The sequence below is a fragment of the Schistocerca nitens genome, chromosome 8 (genome assembly GCF_023898315.1).
Source record: "Schistocerca nitens isolate TAMUIC-IGC-003100 chromosome 8, iqSchNite1.1, whole genome shotgun sequence".
Lineage (NCBI taxonomy): Eukaryota > Metazoa > Arthropoda > Insecta > Orthoptera > Acrididae > Schistocerca > Schistocerca nitens.
This window is the reverse complement of record NC_064621.1, coordinates 480,930,088-480,949,486: the sequence shown is the minus strand read 5'-3', so window position 1 is coordinate 480,949,486 and position 19,399 is coordinate 480,930,088. Positions and strand designations below refer to the sequence as shown.

The following is a 19,399-nucleotide window of genomic DNA, read 5'->3' as shown; positions in this document are numbered from 1 at the left end:
CCTGTAGCATACACATCAAATGGACTTTCTCATGACGACAACATCGACGATGAGTGAGGTAAGTCATTTCCTTTGTAATTACAACTATTTTAGTAATGCTCTTCTTTCGTCATTGCTGTAATGACCACTGTAAATATGCTCAAAACACCCGCCACCACAGTCGCGTGATCAATTTAGAATCGCACATTCGATATCTATCGTTTGGAGCCCGCGGCTTTGATAGGTAAACATTCTTGGAAATTACCTCTCTTTTTATCGACGATTTTATAGATTTGCACAAGCATTCGATGTTCTGTGTGTGTGGACAGATCGATCATCCAATGACACAAATTCAACAGAATGATCCACAGTTTCATGTTGAAATCCTCCTTTCTGTAAGGTGCTGTATGACTTAAGCCCATCTGTTATCACTTTCGTGCCTGGCAAAATAAAGTGCTTACTCAGAGAGACTAATGATTGCTTCTCCCCTGAGTAAAAAAAACTATAAAACTCTTGCAGGATTCTCTTTCAATGCTGCCAAATACATTCAACTTCATTTTTCAAAGGTCCTCCTCACTGGTGTTTCCTGGTAGCTACATGCGATTCATCTATTTCGACAACCTTGTTTTGTCCGCATACTGGAACACACTCGTTCGTAACTATGACGTAATGGCTTCTCGGCAGAGTTCGTGGACAACTCTATTTCAGAAGCTGTTGCTTGTAGCATATAGCTTCTCATCCAACAAGAATTAAAATGATGCTCTTCTTGAGGTATAACTTGGACCTGTCAAACCATGTGTTCTTTCTGATAAATGTTCTCTTGTGACACAGGGTGCAGGACAATTGCAAAAGAAAAGCAGCATCCACACCTTTCTTGCAAAGTTTCACGGAGCTGAGTTCATAACATTCTTTAGAGTTCCTGCTACCCTCATTGCAAGCAATCCAAACGCCCAACAAAATTTCAAACAACTTTCCACACTTCATAAACAAGGAATTAGGTTTCACCGTGTGAGACTATCGGCACTTGAAATTGGAACGCTTTCACTCATTGATATTCACCAACAAAATACGATAAAGTAGGCTATGTTCCCCTGGCAATGCACTAAACAGTTTCCATAATTCACACCACCAGTCATGCAGGTTTGATATTATTTATCATAAGGGGCCCGGCTGCGTCTGATGGGCAATCATTCTTTGAAATTACTGAGATCAGTTTTAATGGTCTGCACAATCCCTATTAAAAGAAGGTTAGACATAGGCCTACTGTAGCATGTAAAGTTGGAAGTGTGCAATACACCACATTTCACGAAGAGTGAGATACATTCAATTCAACCTGAACAAATTTCTACAAAGAACTGACGAAAGTATTGAACTAAAGAAAGTAAATGACATAAGATCATAACCTTGGCTGGAACATGTGTATGAAAGCACCATGGGGTACTCAGCAAAATAAAATTCCTAACTTAGCAGGAATGCCAGATACCACACTGTCCATGATAAGAGGAAACTGGAGATCATGGTGTCATCAGAAAGCAGTTTTCATTTTGCTAGTAGCTGTTCTCAGAACTGACCAATAAGATCAGGTCACTCTCCAATGAACATATTCACTTTTCTTGCAAGAGTTGTCATAGCCCAGAGGAAATATTATGTAAGCTATCAATCAGAAATCAGTATATATTTTATTTCTTTTACAACCGCTGTTACAGCACAGAAATACATAGAAAACAGCCTACACACAAGATAAATTACACAGTTCATCTGCTTAATCTGTGATTGGTTGTTGCTGCAGTTTGCATATGCTTCCACAAGTGAGCCCCTAGTCCACTGAAATGTTCACTGGAAGTTTTCAGACTTGTTTTGTCCTTTCTATCTGCTTGTGTTTCACTCCAATCCAAGTGAGTTGCACATCATCAAGAGCAGACATGTTCAGTATGAAGGCAGAGTTGACATTAATAATGTGCAATATTATTGTGCTGTTCTTGGCTTCGCACTTCCGCACAATATACTGCCAATATTACGGAACATGTGAGGGCCGCTATACTGGGTGGAGGGGCAAAAGAGAACTGATAGGCTATTTCCTTTCACTGCTTAGCTACACTCAACTATCACTTTGTCATTCCCATATAAGAGTAGCATTAAAATGCACTCTCACAGCAACTTACATGAGTTAGCCTACTTCCAACTACAACCTTGGTCTACAAATCAGTCACATAACAAAAACTGTTTCTTGGGGGGGGGGGGGGGGGGGGGGGGAAGAGAGATATTACAGATGGGACCAAAATAATATGAAAAAAACAGAACAGAATGCAAAATAAAATCCATTCTCTGATTGCTGAGGTCTACTGCGATTACTGCTCCAAAAACGATTAGCTGTCTGTCACACAGTTTTGATTCAGACATACAAGACAGCAGCTGGTGTTGCAGAACCAAGATTTCTCTGCTTATAGGCTAAAAACGCAAAAAAAATTCAGATGATGATCATCCTAATAATCTTGCTCATTAATACGCACATCAAGAACATATCTTGCCTAATATCTAGGTGGGATGATGTTTATGCTTACAACATACATTCAAAACTAACCATCCTGTTTAGAAGTAGTTTTTTCTTTCTATTTTGTGACTGACAAATCCAAAAGTACCATCACTGAGGAAGAAGACATTGTATGATAAAGCTACATCATCAGATAATACATTTGCTGTCTTGTAAACTAAATGACACAAACTTGTACCTTTTAAACATGCTTACTGTTGCTTGAGCTTACTCAACCTAACAATACCACTATTAAGGTATCTCTCAAAGCTAGACACTGAATAGTAGGTCAGTGTAAAAATGCTGATGCTACTGCCCCATCCCCACCAAAATTAAATTAGAAACATAATGAAATTAAATGACCTAACAATTTCTGACATTCCGTAAATGAAGCAGCCTATTTACTTTACGAATATAGGGCAACATCTGTTTTTGCTAGTTTATTGGAAATCATCAAAGTTTAATACTGAATCGAAATGTATTTTGGCGACTAATGTTAAATTTGCGCTCTACAGTGGCGTACACGAGAAGACGCTCAGCTACGGCAATGTTACCGAAAAACCAAAAGCTGTGTACTATTCTGGAGTAACAGCAGCACCATGACGTGTCAGCAAACGCTGAGGACCTTAAGAGTTAACTGTAACTTGGCAAACTGAAAGACCATGCGTAAAGGTCTTTATTACAGTAACTGTCACAGCATCGGGGCCCCAACAACCCCCCCCCCTCCCCTCCCACCCGCAAATGCTAACGCTTAATAATAATACACATGGTGAGAACAATACACCCGATATTTACTCTCCAATATGAACACTTTTCATTTACATTTGCATTACAAACAATTGCTTTAATTAACCTTTTGGAGATGTTTTTCCACGGCTTGAACAATAGCAGGTGCGTGTTCGATGTTATCCTCGGCGAGCATGGTCAGCATGTTGATCAGGGGTTTACTGTTCACCGTAAGATCCGAGAGCGACGAGGCATATTCCTCAGCTGCGACGTCAGACATTGCTCTTATTACATGGCACGTTTACTAAAGTCCGCACAGCACTGCGTCTTCGATATGAGCACAACTGCAAGATCAAACAAATAACACTTTGATGCACATACTTCACTAAACACTGGGATACTAGTGGAATTTATCGGACCACAGCCAACTCATCAATAACTGCTGAGTAACACACACCGTGCAAACACCTCATAAATATTTACCTCACAACTGGTTAAATCAATTACAAATCTTTCTTCTGATGCCTCATACACAGACTGTCTAACAGATTCTTGCTGGCACTTCATACAAACGTTTTCACTTCCTCTTCTTTCATAAAATCTCTAAAAATGGACTCTTTACGTTGCAAAGGCCAGATGCCCACCAATGCAAAGTAAGCTCATTGGTAGAAGCTGGCTACAAGGAAGAGCGACAACCAATAATACTCGCTCTTACATGAGAAACCCACCTGACATACAACCGTCGTGATTGGTTAAGATGTTACGCCAATGGAAACTAGTAGTTTCCAAACTTGTTCCCAGAGGACGCCCCTGGATATGTTTTCTGCTTATGACGAAATGAGAAATTGTAAATATCACTGTATCATTCTTAATTTACCCTATATGAGTTATAATTTGCAAATGATATGCATTGAAGAACGTTAAAGTAGCTTTAAATTCGGCTACCAGTTGCAAAACGTTGAACTATTGATGCTTTGCGTAGCCCCATTAATTGTATACGTTTAATAATTCGCAGGTGTGAGTTGTTCTACATGGATTTGATGGATTACCAAGTTCTAAATTGTCTTATTGAATTTAAATGGAGGATTACAAGTTTTTGTTCAAAGTTGTCCTCGTTGGAAACGCGGGCGTTGGGAAAACTTGCCTCGTTAGACGCTTTACACAGGTATTTCATATGATGCACTGGCAATACACGTCATGTAGTAGTTTTCATGTTGTATATTTTGGTGTTGATGTTTCAGGGTTTGTTTCCACCTGGCCAAGGCGCTACAATAGGAGTCGATTTTATGATTAAAACAGTGGAAGTCGATAATGAGAAGGTTAAGGTACGTTTAGAGAAAGGACCGTGGTTCAATAGTAAGGCAGAATGAATGTTTCTAAATCTACGTAATGTACCTTTCTCTTTTAGCTCCAGATTTGGGATACAGCTGGTCAGGAAAGATTCCGTTCTATAACACAAAGCTATTACCGTTCAGCCCATGCCCTTATACTGGTCTATGATATAAGCTGTCAACCAACATTTGATTGCCTTCCAGACTGGTTGCGTGAAATCGAGGAGTACGCAAGCAGTAAAGTCTTAAGGGTGCTAGTAGGTAAGTCACTAGATCACATTAAGAGAAAAGGTCCAGCCAACAGATTATTATTATTATTCATGTGATATTTTCAATGTCAGCCCCTTATGAGTGAAGTTGCGTAGACAAAACATCTGTGTTGTATTTTGAAAAAGTGTGTCAAGGAACTTCTTTGCTTAGCATGGTATAGAGGCACCTTAGTATTGTCAAACTGTATCTGGATGAAAAGAGCAGCTGTGTCAGTGAAGTACAAAGACAAGTAAGCCTTGAAACGAATATGAACAATATTTTCTACTTATCTCTGTTGAATTCTTTGTTTAGCACAGTGAAACGATTTGGAAAAATTGTTTAGGGACAAGATATAATTTATATTTTATTAACACATGAAAATTTCCCAGCCCATACTTCATAAGGCAATCATGTTTTTTCACAGCTTTGGTAGGTGATCTGTTAATTAAATAGACCACAGTTGACATGGCCTCTGTCAAAAAGCACTTAGGTAGCTCAGCATATCGCTTAGCATACATCTTGCCTTCTCTATAATGGTTCTGTTGGAACGTTCAGCAACTCCATTCTAATAGGGACTATAGCGAATGGTAGTCTAATGGCTGGTACCCATTTCATTCAACTGTTTCTTAAGTTTTCTATTTACATATTCTGATCTAAAAATTTTAATTTTCTTCCCCATTTGTCTTTCGACCATTTTGCAATAAATAGCAGATATATCACTCGCTTGATCCTTGGTACTAACAAAGTAAACATGAATGTATCTAGAAAAATCATCCACGAATGTCATTAAATAGTAGCTTCCTCCTAAATATTTACTCTCCATAGGTCCACAGAGACCTGTATGAATGAGTTGCAAAACTTCCGCAGATCTGCTTTGACTTGGTTTAAATGGCAGTCTCACCTGCTTCCCTGAAAAACACACCTCCTATTGTACATTATTCTTTCCATCATTTTCCATCCCAGTTGTCATATTTTTCAATAAGGCCATATTTTGTCTGTTCAAATGTCCAAGTCTCCAATGCCACAAGAAAACTTTTGCAGCATAAACAGGGTGATTTCCAGTTACAGCAATATCTTGAACTGTATTTAATTTGTAAATAGGCCTACCTTTTACCTTAGTTGCAGTAGCTACAATATCGCCACAAGAGTCAATTATTTTTGCTCCATCTATCTCAAAGCTATCCTTGCTCCTTTTCTTTACTATTTTGCTTACCAACAGCAAATTAGTTGTACATCACGAGCAGGAACAATTTGTTTTTCTCCATTCCTGGAAGTTCACATTTTAACTTAGACACATCAACTGTGGAAATTCCAGTGTCAATCATTGAGTGAACATCATACAAAACTGATGGAGCTTTAATAATATGCACAGATGCTCCTGAATCTAGAAACTATTCTACACGATTCTCCTCACTTGTTTCAATAAAAGAATAAAGAACAGAAAGTGCCTTACCTTTAACAGTTTTCCTCTCAAGTCTACGAAAATTGACATGCTTCTTTTCATTGATACTCAATCTTTCATTATACTGTGATGAAAAAGTCCAATCTTCTAGCATCTGGAACATTTCATTGACTAATTCTTGTTCTATTTAGAGTATAAAGTTGGCACTGTTTCTATCTAGCGATCATAAGAATCTGGTTCATTTTTTACGTTCTGTAGACTCTTTAACCTCAAGCTGCCCACTGTAATGAGTATTCCCAAACTTTCCAGACTCATAATCAAAGGTGAATATTTTTCTGGTAGTCCAGCTAACAATAAAGTGCCAATCCATTCGTATGCAATTTCAAGGCCAATATTCCTCAGATGATTTGAGATTGAAATTATTTTATTAATATATTCATCCATGTTTTTGCACTCAGCAAATTTGAAAGTTGCATAATTCTCACAACCTACAAACTGCCCTATTAGCAGTGTCTGTGTTGTACTCATATCAACAGTCACTTTTATTCACCATACACACAGTACAACGTTATACGCACTTCCGCACACTTTTACCCAAAAAACACATCACCATGAAATTTATTATTTCCCTTTAATTCAGTGCTGGGCCCATAACCTGTTGGATTTATTGTTTAGTACAGTGAAATGGCGTGGAAAAATTATTTAGTGACATTTACATATAGGCTACACACAAAATGTCATTTCCAATCAATAATCATAGAATACCATTTCACAGAGGTCTACTGCACTCAGCACAGCTAAGCACACTGGAAAAATACTTTGTTCATATTTCTCCAGCATTCTCTGTCTACCATCTCATAAGCAAAGAAATGTACCTCAATCCACAGATTAATCAAAAATCATTAAGGATGCAAGTATTGGCCGTAGAAACCTGTTTAGTATGACCACTTGTATGCTTCGGCCTACAGCAGCATCAAAGTGGCATACATAAATCACTCTTCAAAATCTAGTATGTGTAAAATTCAAACTGTGACCAGAATTCTGCCTTTTTTTTTTTTTTTTTTTTTTTTTTTTTTTTTTTTTTTTTTTTTTAATGACCATCACATTCATTGGTGTCACCAACTCACAACCAAAATGTCGCCTTTTAACCAGTACTAGACCTCTGTCTGCATTAAATATCAGTACTTCACCACAGTTAAGATCTCTTATTCTCATTCTGTTGCTTTCATAACTCATAACCAAACTGTCACCTTTCAACCTAACCTACACCTACGGTATGCTAACATCAGTCGCTTACCACTACTCACATAGCAAGAAAATTATATAATAGGAAACAAAATAATTATTACTAGTATTTTGTTTCATCCCTACCTCATGCACATGTGATGACACCAAATGCCATGCCATGCCGTCATAGGTCAAAGCTGACATCTGGCACAAGTAGGTTAAATTGAACCATTGTCACAGACCCAACACCAGTCAGTACTGAGATAGGCAATGATGACCTTATATGTGAAATTGTGCAGTCAGTGTGTTTGTACAAAAATAGGCTGAATTCAGGACTTTGGGTTGAAGAGCACATTGCATTGGTGGTGGTGCTCAAAATCTAGTACAAGAACTTCAATACACAAGACTGAGACTGTTGACAAATGGACATAACTAAAAATCTGGACAGATAAGAGAAATGAGATAGGTATCTGCATGTCTGTACATGCATTCTTATCTGGAAGTCTTTTATCATCACCTGCATATTTAACATTTTTGCAACCACTTTAACCCGTGCATTATATTGGAATTCTGACAGTAGGCTTGTGCGTGGCATGAATTTTTGTCTGCCAAATTCAAACATTGTAATTAACATTCTGTTGACGAAGAACGTAGTTGCCCATCGTTACCATATTTTAAAATAACGTAGCCTATCTTATTCCTGATACATTCTGTAAGTTAACAAATTTTTGTCATAATTAATGAAACAGATTTTTTGAAATTTTCTGCTGTACTTTGAATTCATGTTATAAATTCCCATCACATCTTGCGTAGTGTTAAACGTTACTCATCTAGTTGGTTTATAAAATGTACATTAATCCACCACAGTATTACACATGCTACACTTATCATTGTATTAAGGCATTTCATTGTGTATGTGTTTATGTATTTAAGAGAAACTGCTATAAATTCCTTGATTTTGTGTTCTATAAGGTTCACACACAGGGGTCGAACTATGAAGCAGTGGTTCCTAAGGATGGAGGTCCTAGGACAGCCTTCATGTCACATTGTGGCAGTTTTCAGTAATTGCATTAATGACCTCTGTTATTGCAAATGGAACAAGATTGGCTCAGTTGTAAGGCAACTGCTGGTATGGTGGAAGCAGGATCACATGTAGAAGTTGCAGAGAACCAATAAGAAGGGCATGTCAACATCTTGGGTGTCCGTCACTCATCTATCCTCTACAGGGCACTCTAACGTTTTGACGACTTAAAGTATGAGTGTGGGTCTGGGTTATACTGATTTTATTTCCCCAAACCACATTCCACTTCTTTACAAGATGACTTACTTGGGGTTTGCAGACACTCTTCTTTACTGGATAGCCAGCTCTCTTGACTTCTCCAGTGAATAATGCTAGCTACAGGAACTTTCAAGCCTGTTTTTACAAGGGTAATAAGTAGCCATACAAACTTTACATTTTCTCAATCAACGATGTATTTGACTTTCAAGCACAATAAAAATTCTTACTTTCAAGTAAGTCTCTCGTATAGTCATATGTTAGAAACAAATGGATTTACATTCGAAAGAAAGTTTGCTTAGACACCATGACTTTCAGAAAAGGAGATTGAAAAAATGTCTTGCCTCTAGCAAGGTTGAGTCAAGAGTCTCTATATGAGTACTTTTTCAACTGTTCTTGTTTCACATAACAATAGTGAGTGACACAATAAGCACAAAGCTGCCTATAGATTCCATGGTACTTCCATACACACTCACTAACACATCTATGAAGTGCCCGACAGGTACTTGTCAGTACTTGTCAGTGCCGTTCGACTGCCGCATCTACTTTCTTCCCGCAACTGATTTTAAACCTACACACACAAACATGTGACGTATAGTAGGTAGGATTTTACAATCCCACACTCACATCTAGAATATCGTGTGTTCGAGGTGGTAGAAGGCTGAATGGTTCTAGGATTTACACAGAAATTATCAAATCACTACATATCCCCCCTCCTCAGACCAAACACGTGATATTTTATACATAATCATTATTCATATAATATCACTCATAATAACATTTCATATCGTGACCAAAATGCGATATTTTATATATAATCATTATTCACATAATATCACTCATAATAACTTTTCATATCGTAACAGTATACATTTCTCACACATGTTTAGAGACATATCTTCCCTTTGAGTAACAATTCTCTGTCCTTTCTTGCACAATCTTTCACTTATTTTTTCTCTACTCTTTTCTTATTTTACTTTGTTATTAAGACATGAGCATTTATTCGTTGTTTTAGTCAGCTTTACTGATATTTAGTAATTGTGAGGACTCTTTTTTTAATTGCAAACTTCCAGTGGTTAGGCGACATGAGTAATCTTTTTTCTATTCTTATCTTTTGTACTACTTTTTTCCTAGTATGTACTATTTTCATTATTTGTAGCTTGGAGGAACTCGGGGAGAAGTGAAAGTGTTCTTTTGACACTCATTTACTTCCACAAAACATAATAATGCTAATCATTCATAGAATTTACACTTTCCAAAATAATTCCTGTAAAATTTGTGACTTTTGTCACAATACTGTCCCCTTCTCCTAGGATCAGCACCTATTCCTTGCTTGTGGGTTGACCTTATGAGAGCACTTCCCCTTTCCATTCTGGCAGGTATGCCCATTTCTATTTTTTAGGCCACAGATCATCCTATCTCCACCACATAGGTACGTCTGCCCTTTATGCTTAGTGAATGCCAGGTATGCCCCCCCCCCCCCTTTATCGTTTCTGAGTAGGCTTCACGGTTCATTACCCTAATATACATTTCTATATATACCATAATTAAGTATCTTCTGGTAAAGCTATAAATTTATTTTAAACTTCGCATTTATTCTTTAATATACATTCACTCCCTAGAGTCCTCCTCTACTTATCAACTTCTATACTTTCAATGGATATTATGTCTATATATACTACTTATGTCCCACTATCCTTCAATTCATCAGAGTTTTTATTGCACTGATGTTGCTTAATGATCAGCCTGACTAATTCTACTCCTACTTCCATTTTCTTTATTTGCTCACGCCTCTCTTAATTTCGTCCATTACTCGTTACGACTTTATAGTTGTTTATTATGTAAGTGCACCTATATTTGATATGAACCATCATAACTCCCTATATATGTGCGCATAATTCCCTGGGTACTCACCTTTTCTCCTACATCACCTGGTGGTCCTCACATCGTGACAGGCTTTGTCTTATGTAATTTAATGTTTGTGTAGAAGCGTGTATTTGTGGATATGTGGATGTGTGTTCATGTAGTCTGTTTCTTCGGCCTTCTTATCTAAAAATAAGATGTAGGTTATTGGTAACCACAGAAATAAGGAAGGACTTTAGCGATAGAAGTTTATGAATATGGAAAGAAGGAAAAGATAGACAGGTCCTCAAAATGAGAAATAAGAAAGGAAAAAAAAAAGTGCTTGCTAGGATCAAAGAAGAGAAAGAAGATAGCCCCAAAGACAGGAAACCCTCTCCACCCCCCCACCCCCCACCTTCCCTAGGATCCCTACCTCTCAGGTACTTGAGTGAGACACCAGAGGAGGTTTGGTGTTAAACTGTCTCCTAAAGAATGGACTTGTCCCACCTTTACCCTTTGAGGTCCCCGAAGGAAAGGTGTGATGTGTGTTTTGTGTTAGTCGTGATTTATCTGCTCTTGTAAATCAAACTTTTAGCTACCATACCCACCCCTTTCAAAATTTCTACAAACCCTCCCATCTATATCACATCTCATAAAAGGTATAAAATACTCTATACAAAATAGAAAAGCTATACACTTTGGTATAACAATTGTTCAGTTAGTCACATCATATTATATCTTCCACAAAAATAATACTCTATTCAATTTATTTTGTCTAGACATCACTTTTTATTCCTCCTCTATTTTATGGTCATATTCGTTTGTTTTTGTTTTTGTTTTTTTAAAAAAAACCTTAAGATTCTAGGATAGTTTTAGATTTTAAAGGAGTTTGGTGCAGGAAAACTATATTGGAAGAAACACCGAAAACAACTCAGGATCCGACGGTCGTCACTCCACCCATTAACTCAGGAATGTTAACATCCCTGTGGGATATACAATTTTACATCCTTTACATTGTATTTCCCCTTTTCTAATCCAGTTGTGGGATCGACTAAAAAGAACGTCTTAGGATGGACCACCGTTTGTACCCGGTATGGTCCCTCATATTTTTGAAAAAACTTATGAGTCTCTTCCTTCAGAGTCGAGCTACCAAGATGTTGTTTTATGAGAACCAGGTCATCGGCTTGATACTGAGGTTCCACAGCCTTTTCATTATGCTTACTTCTTCTTTGTTGCGCCTTTTCAATCAAATTCTTAGAAATTATTTCCTGATTTACTTCGTAATTGACATTATGTTGTTCATGCCAATTAAAATACTTAATTAAAGGTTCTCCTACAAAATATTTGCCTATAACATCTAAAGGTGTCAACCCAGTCGATAAATGGGGTAATTCATTTAGGATAAGTTCAAAGTCCTTAATTTTCGTTTCCCACAAAATATGTTTTTCATGGCAGTATATAAGACATGATTTCCCAATATCCTTCATTGCCCGTTCACATGGATTTGATGATGGGTTATAATGGGATATTAACATTTGTCGGATAATTTCCCACACTAGGAATTCTCTAAATTTGTTGCTGATTTTAAACCTGCACACACAAACATGTGACGTGCAGTAGGTGGGATTTTACCATCCCACACTCATTTCTAGAATATCGTGTGTTCAATATGGTAGAAGGCTGAGTGGTTCTAGAATTTACACTGAAATTCTCAAATCACTACAGCACTGTGCATTCAAACCATTATAGAGGCACCCTATCCCAGTTGGGTAATAATAATAGTGACAAAACAACAGTAATAATAATAATAATAATAATAACAATAATAATAATCAATAGAGGCACCCCATCCCAGTTGGGTAATAATAATAGTGACAAAACAACGGTAATAATGATGATAATAATTAATAATAATAATCAGTCACATTTAATGAGAATAGACAAAAATTATAATACTGACTCTGGCCTGTACTTTTTAACCACAATATAATTATTATTGTGAGTATCCACATTGGCACAAGCTGTTGTTCGTAAAGTAGTTAATACTGCACAGACCTCTAGATGTGACCATTTTAACTGACAGGCCATTAAAGTGCAGGGTAATAAAGAAGTTTACAGGGAAAACAACTGTATATCAAACTTTGCTTCTGTCTCAATCCAAATATTACATAAAAATTAAATATGAACATAATACATCAGAAACGAGTTGTCAAAATGCGAACATCAACTTAAAAAAAAAAAAAAAAAAAAAAAAACTGCAAAATTTACTTATGTCAGTCTGACATATTGCTTGTTGAGTGGAGTCCAAGTTTTTAGAATAGTTTAAGTTGCTTTGGTTCCCTTGTATGACACCATCAAACTGCCCAATAAGTCTTATTAAGTTCAAATGAAATGAAAAAGTTTATTTTTCTCAAATTTTCCTTTTGTAACTGACAGAAACAACAAAATTTAGGAAATATGAAGCATTTAGAAATTCAAAGGAAAACCATTTCAGCTGAGATATTCAGGTAAGGGTAGATGGAAATTTATGGCTTGATTCAATGCAGATTATCAGAACAAGTCCAGACAGAGTAAACATCTACCATTTTTGTTTATTCAAACATGCTATTGAAATGCTTGACAATAACTGTACAATAACTACATTGTTTGGTATGAAACATCATTTGGAGGAAGTGTATCATAATTAGAAATAAATTATGTACCAATATTATGAAAAGAAATGTTGCTACTCACCATATAGTGGAGATGCTGAATCACAGATAGGCACAACAAAAAGACTCTCACAATCAAAGCTTTTGGCCATCAAGGCCTTTGTCAACAATAGATGACACACACACACACGCACACGCAAACATAACTCACACATACGACTGCAGTCTCAGGCAATTGAAACCACGCTGTGAGCAGCAGCACCAGTGCATGATGGAGTGGCAACTGGGTGGGGGTAAGAGGAGGCTGGGGTGGTGAGGGAGAGGGGTAGTATGGTGGGGCTGGTGGACAGTGAAGTGCTGCAGGTTAGACGGACTGCACAAGAGAGGTGGGGTGGGAGGGGGGAGTACCAGAAAAGGAGAGAAATAAAAATACTGGGTGTGATGGTGAAATGATGGCTGTGTAGTGCTGGAATGGGAACAGGGAAGGGGCTGAATGGGTGAGGAGAGGCCAGGAGAGTTACAGGAACGTAGCATACATTGCAGGGACAGTTCCCATCTGCACAATTCAGAAAAGCTGGTGTTAGTGGGAAGGATCCATATGGCGCAGGCTGTGAAGCAATCATTGAAATGAAGGATATCATGTTAGGCAGCATGTCAGCAACAGGGTGGTCCACCTGTTTCTTGGCCACAGTTTGTCGGTGGCCATTCATGTGGACAGATAGCATGTTGGTTGTTATGCCTACATAGAATGCAGCACTGTGGTTGCAGATTAGCTTGTAGATCACATGATTGGTTTCACACGTAGCCCTGCCTTTGATGGGATAGGTGATGTTAGCAACCAGACTGGAGTAGATGGTGGTGGGAAGATGTATGGGACAGGTCTTGCATTTAGGTCTATTACAGGGGTACGAGCCATGAGGTAAGGGATTGGGAGCAGGGGTTGTGTAAGAATGGACGAATTTACTGTGTAGGTGGACAAAGGAATACCACTGTGGGAGGGGTGAGAAGGATAGTGGGCAGGACATTTATAATTTCAGGGCACAAAAAGAGGTAATCAAAACCTTGGCGGAGAATGTAATTCAGTGGCTTCAGTCCTGGGTGGTACTGAGTTATGAGGGGAATGCTCCTCTGTGGCCAGACAGTGGGACTTTGGGAGACTGGAGAGATATGGCACAGGATACTTGATTTTGTACAGGGTTGGGAGGATAATTATGGTCAGTGAAGGCTTCAGTGAGACCCTCGGTATATTTCGAGAGGGACTTGTCGTTACAGCAGATGCGATGACTATGGGTGGCTGGACTGTATGGAAGGGACTTCTTCATATGGAACGGGTGGCAGCTGTCGAAGTGGAGGTATTGCTGGTGGTTAATAGGTTTGATATGGACAGAGGTACTAATATAACCATCTTTGAGGTGGAGGTCAACATCCAGGAAGGTGGCTTGTTGGGTTGAGTAGGACTGGATGAAGCAAATGTGGGAGAAGTTGTTGAGGTTCTGGAGGAATGTGAATAGGGTGTCCTCACCTTCGATCCAGATAGCAAAGCTGTCATCAGTGAATCTGAACCAGGTGAGGAGCTTAGGATTCTGGGCTTTTAGGAAGGATTCTTCTAGGTGGCCCATGAATAGGTTGGCATAGGATGGTGCCACTAATTTCACCTTATCCAGCCACATCTGCTGTCCCTCTTCTTCACACCTATTCACCCTCAGACTTATCAGATATTACTGCAGGTAGCAGGTCTGAGGGTGGATAAGTGTGAAGAAGAGGGATGGCAGATGTGGCTGGATGAGGTGGAATTAGTGGCACCATCCTATGCCAACCTATTCTCCCTCAGATTTCATGATGTTTCCCCCTTTTGCACCCATTTTATCCTTTTCATGAATTTTCACACATATTTGGGTATATTTTTGCGAAATTTTTCGGACATAATTTTTCATTACTTGTGTAATTTTTTGAATTCATCCTCTTCATCTGGTCCTCTTCAACCCAGCATGCCTAGTTTGCAAATACACTCCTGGAAATTGAAATAAGAACACCGTGAATTCATTGTCCCAGGAAGGGGAAACTTTATTGACACATTCCTGGGGTCAGATACATCACATGATCACACTGCCAGAACCACAGGCACATAGACACAGGCAACAGAGCATGCACAATGTCAGCACTAGTACAGTGTATATCCACCTTTCGCAGCAATGCAGGCTGCTATTCTCCCATGGAGACGATCGTAGAGATGCTGGATGTAGTCCTGTGGAACGGCTTGCCATGCCATTTCCACCTGGCGCCTCAGTTGGACCAGCGTTCGTGCTGGACGTGCAGACCGCGTGAGACGATGCTTCATCCAGTCCCAAACATGCTCAATGGGGGACAGATCCGGAGATCTTGCTGGCCAGGGTAGTTGACTTACACCTTCTAGAGCACGTTGGGTGGCACGGGATACATGCGGACGTGCATTGTCCTGTTGGAACAGCAAGTTCCGTTGCAATTCTAGGAATGGTAGAACGATGGGTTCGATGACGGTTTGGATGTACCGTGCACTATTCAGTGTCCCCTCGACGATCACCAGTGGTGTACGGCCAGTGTAGGAGATCACTCCCCACACCATGATGCCGGGTGTTGGCCCTGTGTGCCTCGGTCGTATGCAGTCCTGATTGTGGCGCTCACCTGCACGGCGCCAAACACGCATACGACCATCATTGGCACCAAGGCAGAAGTGACTCTCATCGCTGAAGACGACACGTCTCCATTCGTCCCTCCATTCACGCCTGTCGCGACACCACTGGAGGCGGGCTGCACGATGTTGGGGCGTGAGCGGAAGACGGCCTAACGGTGTGCGGGACCGTAGCCCAGCTTCATGGAGACGGTTGCGAATGGTCCTCGCCGATACCCCAGGAGCAACAGTGTCCCTAATTTGCTGGGAAGTGGCGGTGCGGTCCCCTACGGCACTGCGTAGGATCCTACGGTCTTGGCGTGCATCCGAGCGTCGCTGCGGTCCGGTCCCAGGTCGACGGGCACGTGCACCTTCCGCCGACCACTGGCGACAACATCGATGTACTGTGGAGACCTCACGCCCCACGTGTTGAGCAATTCGGCGGTACGTCCACCCGGCCTCCCGCATGCCCACTATACGCCCTCGCTCAAAGTCCGTCAACTGCACATACGGTTCACGTCCACGCTGTCGCGTCATGCTACCAGTGTTAAAGACTGCGATGGAGCTCCGTATGCCACGGCAAACTGGCTGACACTGACGGCGGCGGTGCACAAATGCTGCGCAGCTAGCGCCATTCGACGGCCAACACCGCGGTTCCTGGTGTGTCCGCTGTGCCGTGCGTGTGATCATTGCTTGTACAGCCATCTCGCAGTGTCCGGAGCAAGTATGGTGGGTCTGACACACCGGTGTCAATGTGTTCTTTTTTCCATTTCCAGGAGTGTAGATTTCCCATGCCATTTCCCCTCACACCCCGCATCCTTCCACCAATGTCAAGACTTAGCCACAAAAGGGTTGCCCCCTTCATCACCCAGTACCTGTACTGGAACAGCTGAACCACATACTTTGCCAGAGCTATGATTACCTATCATCATGCCCTGAAATGAGGGACATGCTACCCAAGATCCTTCCCACCCCTCCTAAAGTACTGTTGCACCACCCACCCAACCTCCACAACATCATTGTCCACATATGCCATTCCCAATCCCAGCCCCTTGCCAGAAAAATCATATCCCTGTGGAAGACCCAGGTCCAAGACCTATCCAATCCACTCACCCAGCACTTCCTATTCCATTCCTGTCACAGGTTTATCCTACCCGATCAGGGGCTGGGCCACCTGTGAAAGCAGCCATGTCATTTACCAGCCCTGCTGCAATCATTGCACAACTTTTTATTTTGGTGTGACTACCAACCAGCTGTGCACCAGGATGCCATTCGAACTGACAAGAGTAAGGTAGACCACCCTGTGGCACAACATGCAGCTGAACATAACATGCTTGATTTTAGTGGCTGCTTCACAACCTGAGCCATCTGAATCCTCCCCTCCACCACTGGCTTTTCTGAACTGCAGAGATGTGAGTTATCATCACAACACGTTCTCCGCTCCCAGAATTATCCTGGCCTCAACCTACAGTAATATACTGTCCCCACACCATCCACCCAACAGTTTCCACCTTCTCTGTTCTCCTCCCCATTCTCATCTCCCAACCTCTTTGTTTACCACTCTCTGCCAATGCACCCACCAGCTTTCCTTCCTGCTCGTCTCCTTTTTTACTCCTTTTTTTCCCCACCTCTCTGCACCACAACCTCCTAACACTGCACCTGTTAGCTTTCTAGTCCCTGCACACTCCTCCAGACAGCTCTCTCGCCCCCCCAACCCCTCCAGATTGCTGCTTCTATCCCACACGATAGTTGCATTCAGGCCCGAGCTGTCAGAGTTGGCGTTCGTGTGCGCATAAGGAGTTCGTGCTTGTGTGCAATGAATGGTATGTGTTTCTCTTTTGCTGATGAAGGCAGTGGCCAGAAGCTATGTGTAAGTGTATTTTCATTGTGCCTTTCTGCAACTTAACATGTCTTCTTTACGGTAAGTAGCAATCTACCTTTTTCTAAATTGTTGATATTCCTACCTGTAGTTTCCAAGATACATTGGACTCAAATTGAAAACCAAGCAATTATGAATAAAATCAGTGTCTTGTTAGAGATTTGATTCTAGCCTAAACAGTCATGAACAGCCCATAATTATGAAGTGTTTGCCAATTTATATATTAGAATATAGTTCCCATCGCATATGACTTCCTGTATAAAACTACAAAGAGGCAAAATGGCACCTTCAGCACGCCTAATTCCAGTACTGCAGTCAGGTCTCATGTCAAGAGGGACTCACTGTTGATAAATTCGCAGGATTTCTGAAAGTTATTCAGCAGTGCACCAAATCATCAGCTAACAATAAAGTTAAACAGAAAGGGATCACTCCCCTATTCTCATCTTTCAATAACGTTCCCAACAACAAGTGGCAAGATGCTGTCCTTTGATCACTTTAACCAATAATTCCCACCAGCAACACGTCATGTCATTTGAATGGTACTGGTATATTAGGAAATAGGCATTGCCCAGTGAATCAGAAGCAGACTACATGTCCAAAGATTCATGGTTCAGCTTTCAGATAATCATATAATTTTTCTCCATCACTTGTTTTATATGTCACAGTGTTTTTCTCAGACTGCTATTTAAATAAAACTAAAAGAAATTTGTGTTACGGCAATGTGTACCATCTGTTGATTTAACTCTTACATCAGACAAGCTGATCTGCTACCTATACATCAGCAACCACCTCTACCTCCTCTCTCTTTTGTGGTGTTTTTTTTTTTTTTTTTTTTTTTTTTTTTTTTTTTTAAGTCTGCAACTTGAAGAATGGTTTAAATATCACAGGGTCTTAATAGATATGGTTCTACTAGATAAGGTACACCAACCATTGAACTGACATGCCAAGTCAGATATAGGGGGACCTACCAAATTGATGTTGACTACTAACCAAAGTGCAACTAGACATTTTTCACATATAAAAATCATTGTGACATGAGAAACAAGTGACAGAGAAAAATTATGTGATTATCTGAAAGCTGAACCATGAATCTTTGGACATGTAGTCTGCCTCACCTATTTAGTAATATACCAGTACCATTCAAATGACATGAAGTGTTGCTGGTGGGAAATTATTGGTTCAAGTTATCAAAGGACAGCACCTAGCCAGTTGTTGCTGGGGACCATATTGAAAGATGAGAATAGGGGAATGATCCATTTTTGTTTAACATTATTGTTAGCTGATGATTTAGTGCACTATTGAATAACTTTCAGAAATTCTACAGAATTTATCAACAGCTGACTGACTAGCTGCAGTTCCCAGCATTGTCTAGTATACTTAATATCTGCCACACAAAGTGACTGGCCCTGTGCCTTATTTATACTCAAAGTCAATGTATGCCACATTGGAACTGCTTATTTGAATCACTGGTTGTCAACATAATGCGACAAATCAATACATCTTCACCTGTGGCATTCATAAGAATCAGGCTCTGGACTTCTGACTCTGATGTTTGTAAATATACACCAATTTCAAACCAAAAGTTTGGCAATAACAATTACAACATACATTATGCTTTGATTCTTTATTAAATTACAAATTAAAGTAATACATCAGTAAT

General features: G+C 40.0%; 2 protein-coding genes across 4 annotated transcripts in view; one reads left to right on the top strand and one right to left on the bottom strand.

Annotated features, from left to right (window-relative positions):
- Positions 1-3,905, bottom strand: part of LOC126199339 (pre-mRNA cleavage complex 2 protein Pcf11-like) — a 153,044-nt gene extending 149,139 nt beyond the window's left edge. For all 3 annotated transcript variants that reach the window (XM_049936191.1, XM_049936192.1, XM_049936193.1), the window contains exons 1-2: positions 3,719-3,905; positions 3,363-3,579 (exon numbers count right to left, since the gene is read on the bottom strand). In XM_049936191.1, the coding sequence (XP_049792148.1) occupies positions 3,363-3,515 (153 nt within the window). In that variant the 5' untranslated portion in view covers positions 3,516-3,579; positions 3,719-3,905. The remainder of the gene's footprint in view (positions 1-3,362; positions 3,580-3,718) is intronic.
- A 100-nt stretch (positions 3,906-4,005) lies between these two features.
- Positions 4,006-19,399, top strand: part of LOC126199338 (ras-related protein Rab-30) — a 36,192-nt gene continuing 20,798 nt past the window's right edge. The window contains exons 1-4 of the mRNA XM_049936190.1: positions 4,006-4,082; positions 4,251-4,400; positions 4,477-4,560; positions 4,644-4,827. Of these exons, the coding sequence (XP_049792147.1) occupies positions 4,314-4,400; positions 4,477-4,560; positions 4,644-4,827 (355 nt within the window). The 5' untranslated portion in view covers positions 4,006-4,082; positions 4,251-4,313. The remainder of the gene's footprint in view (positions 4,083-4,250; positions 4,401-4,476; positions 4,561-4,643; positions 4,828-19,399) is intronic.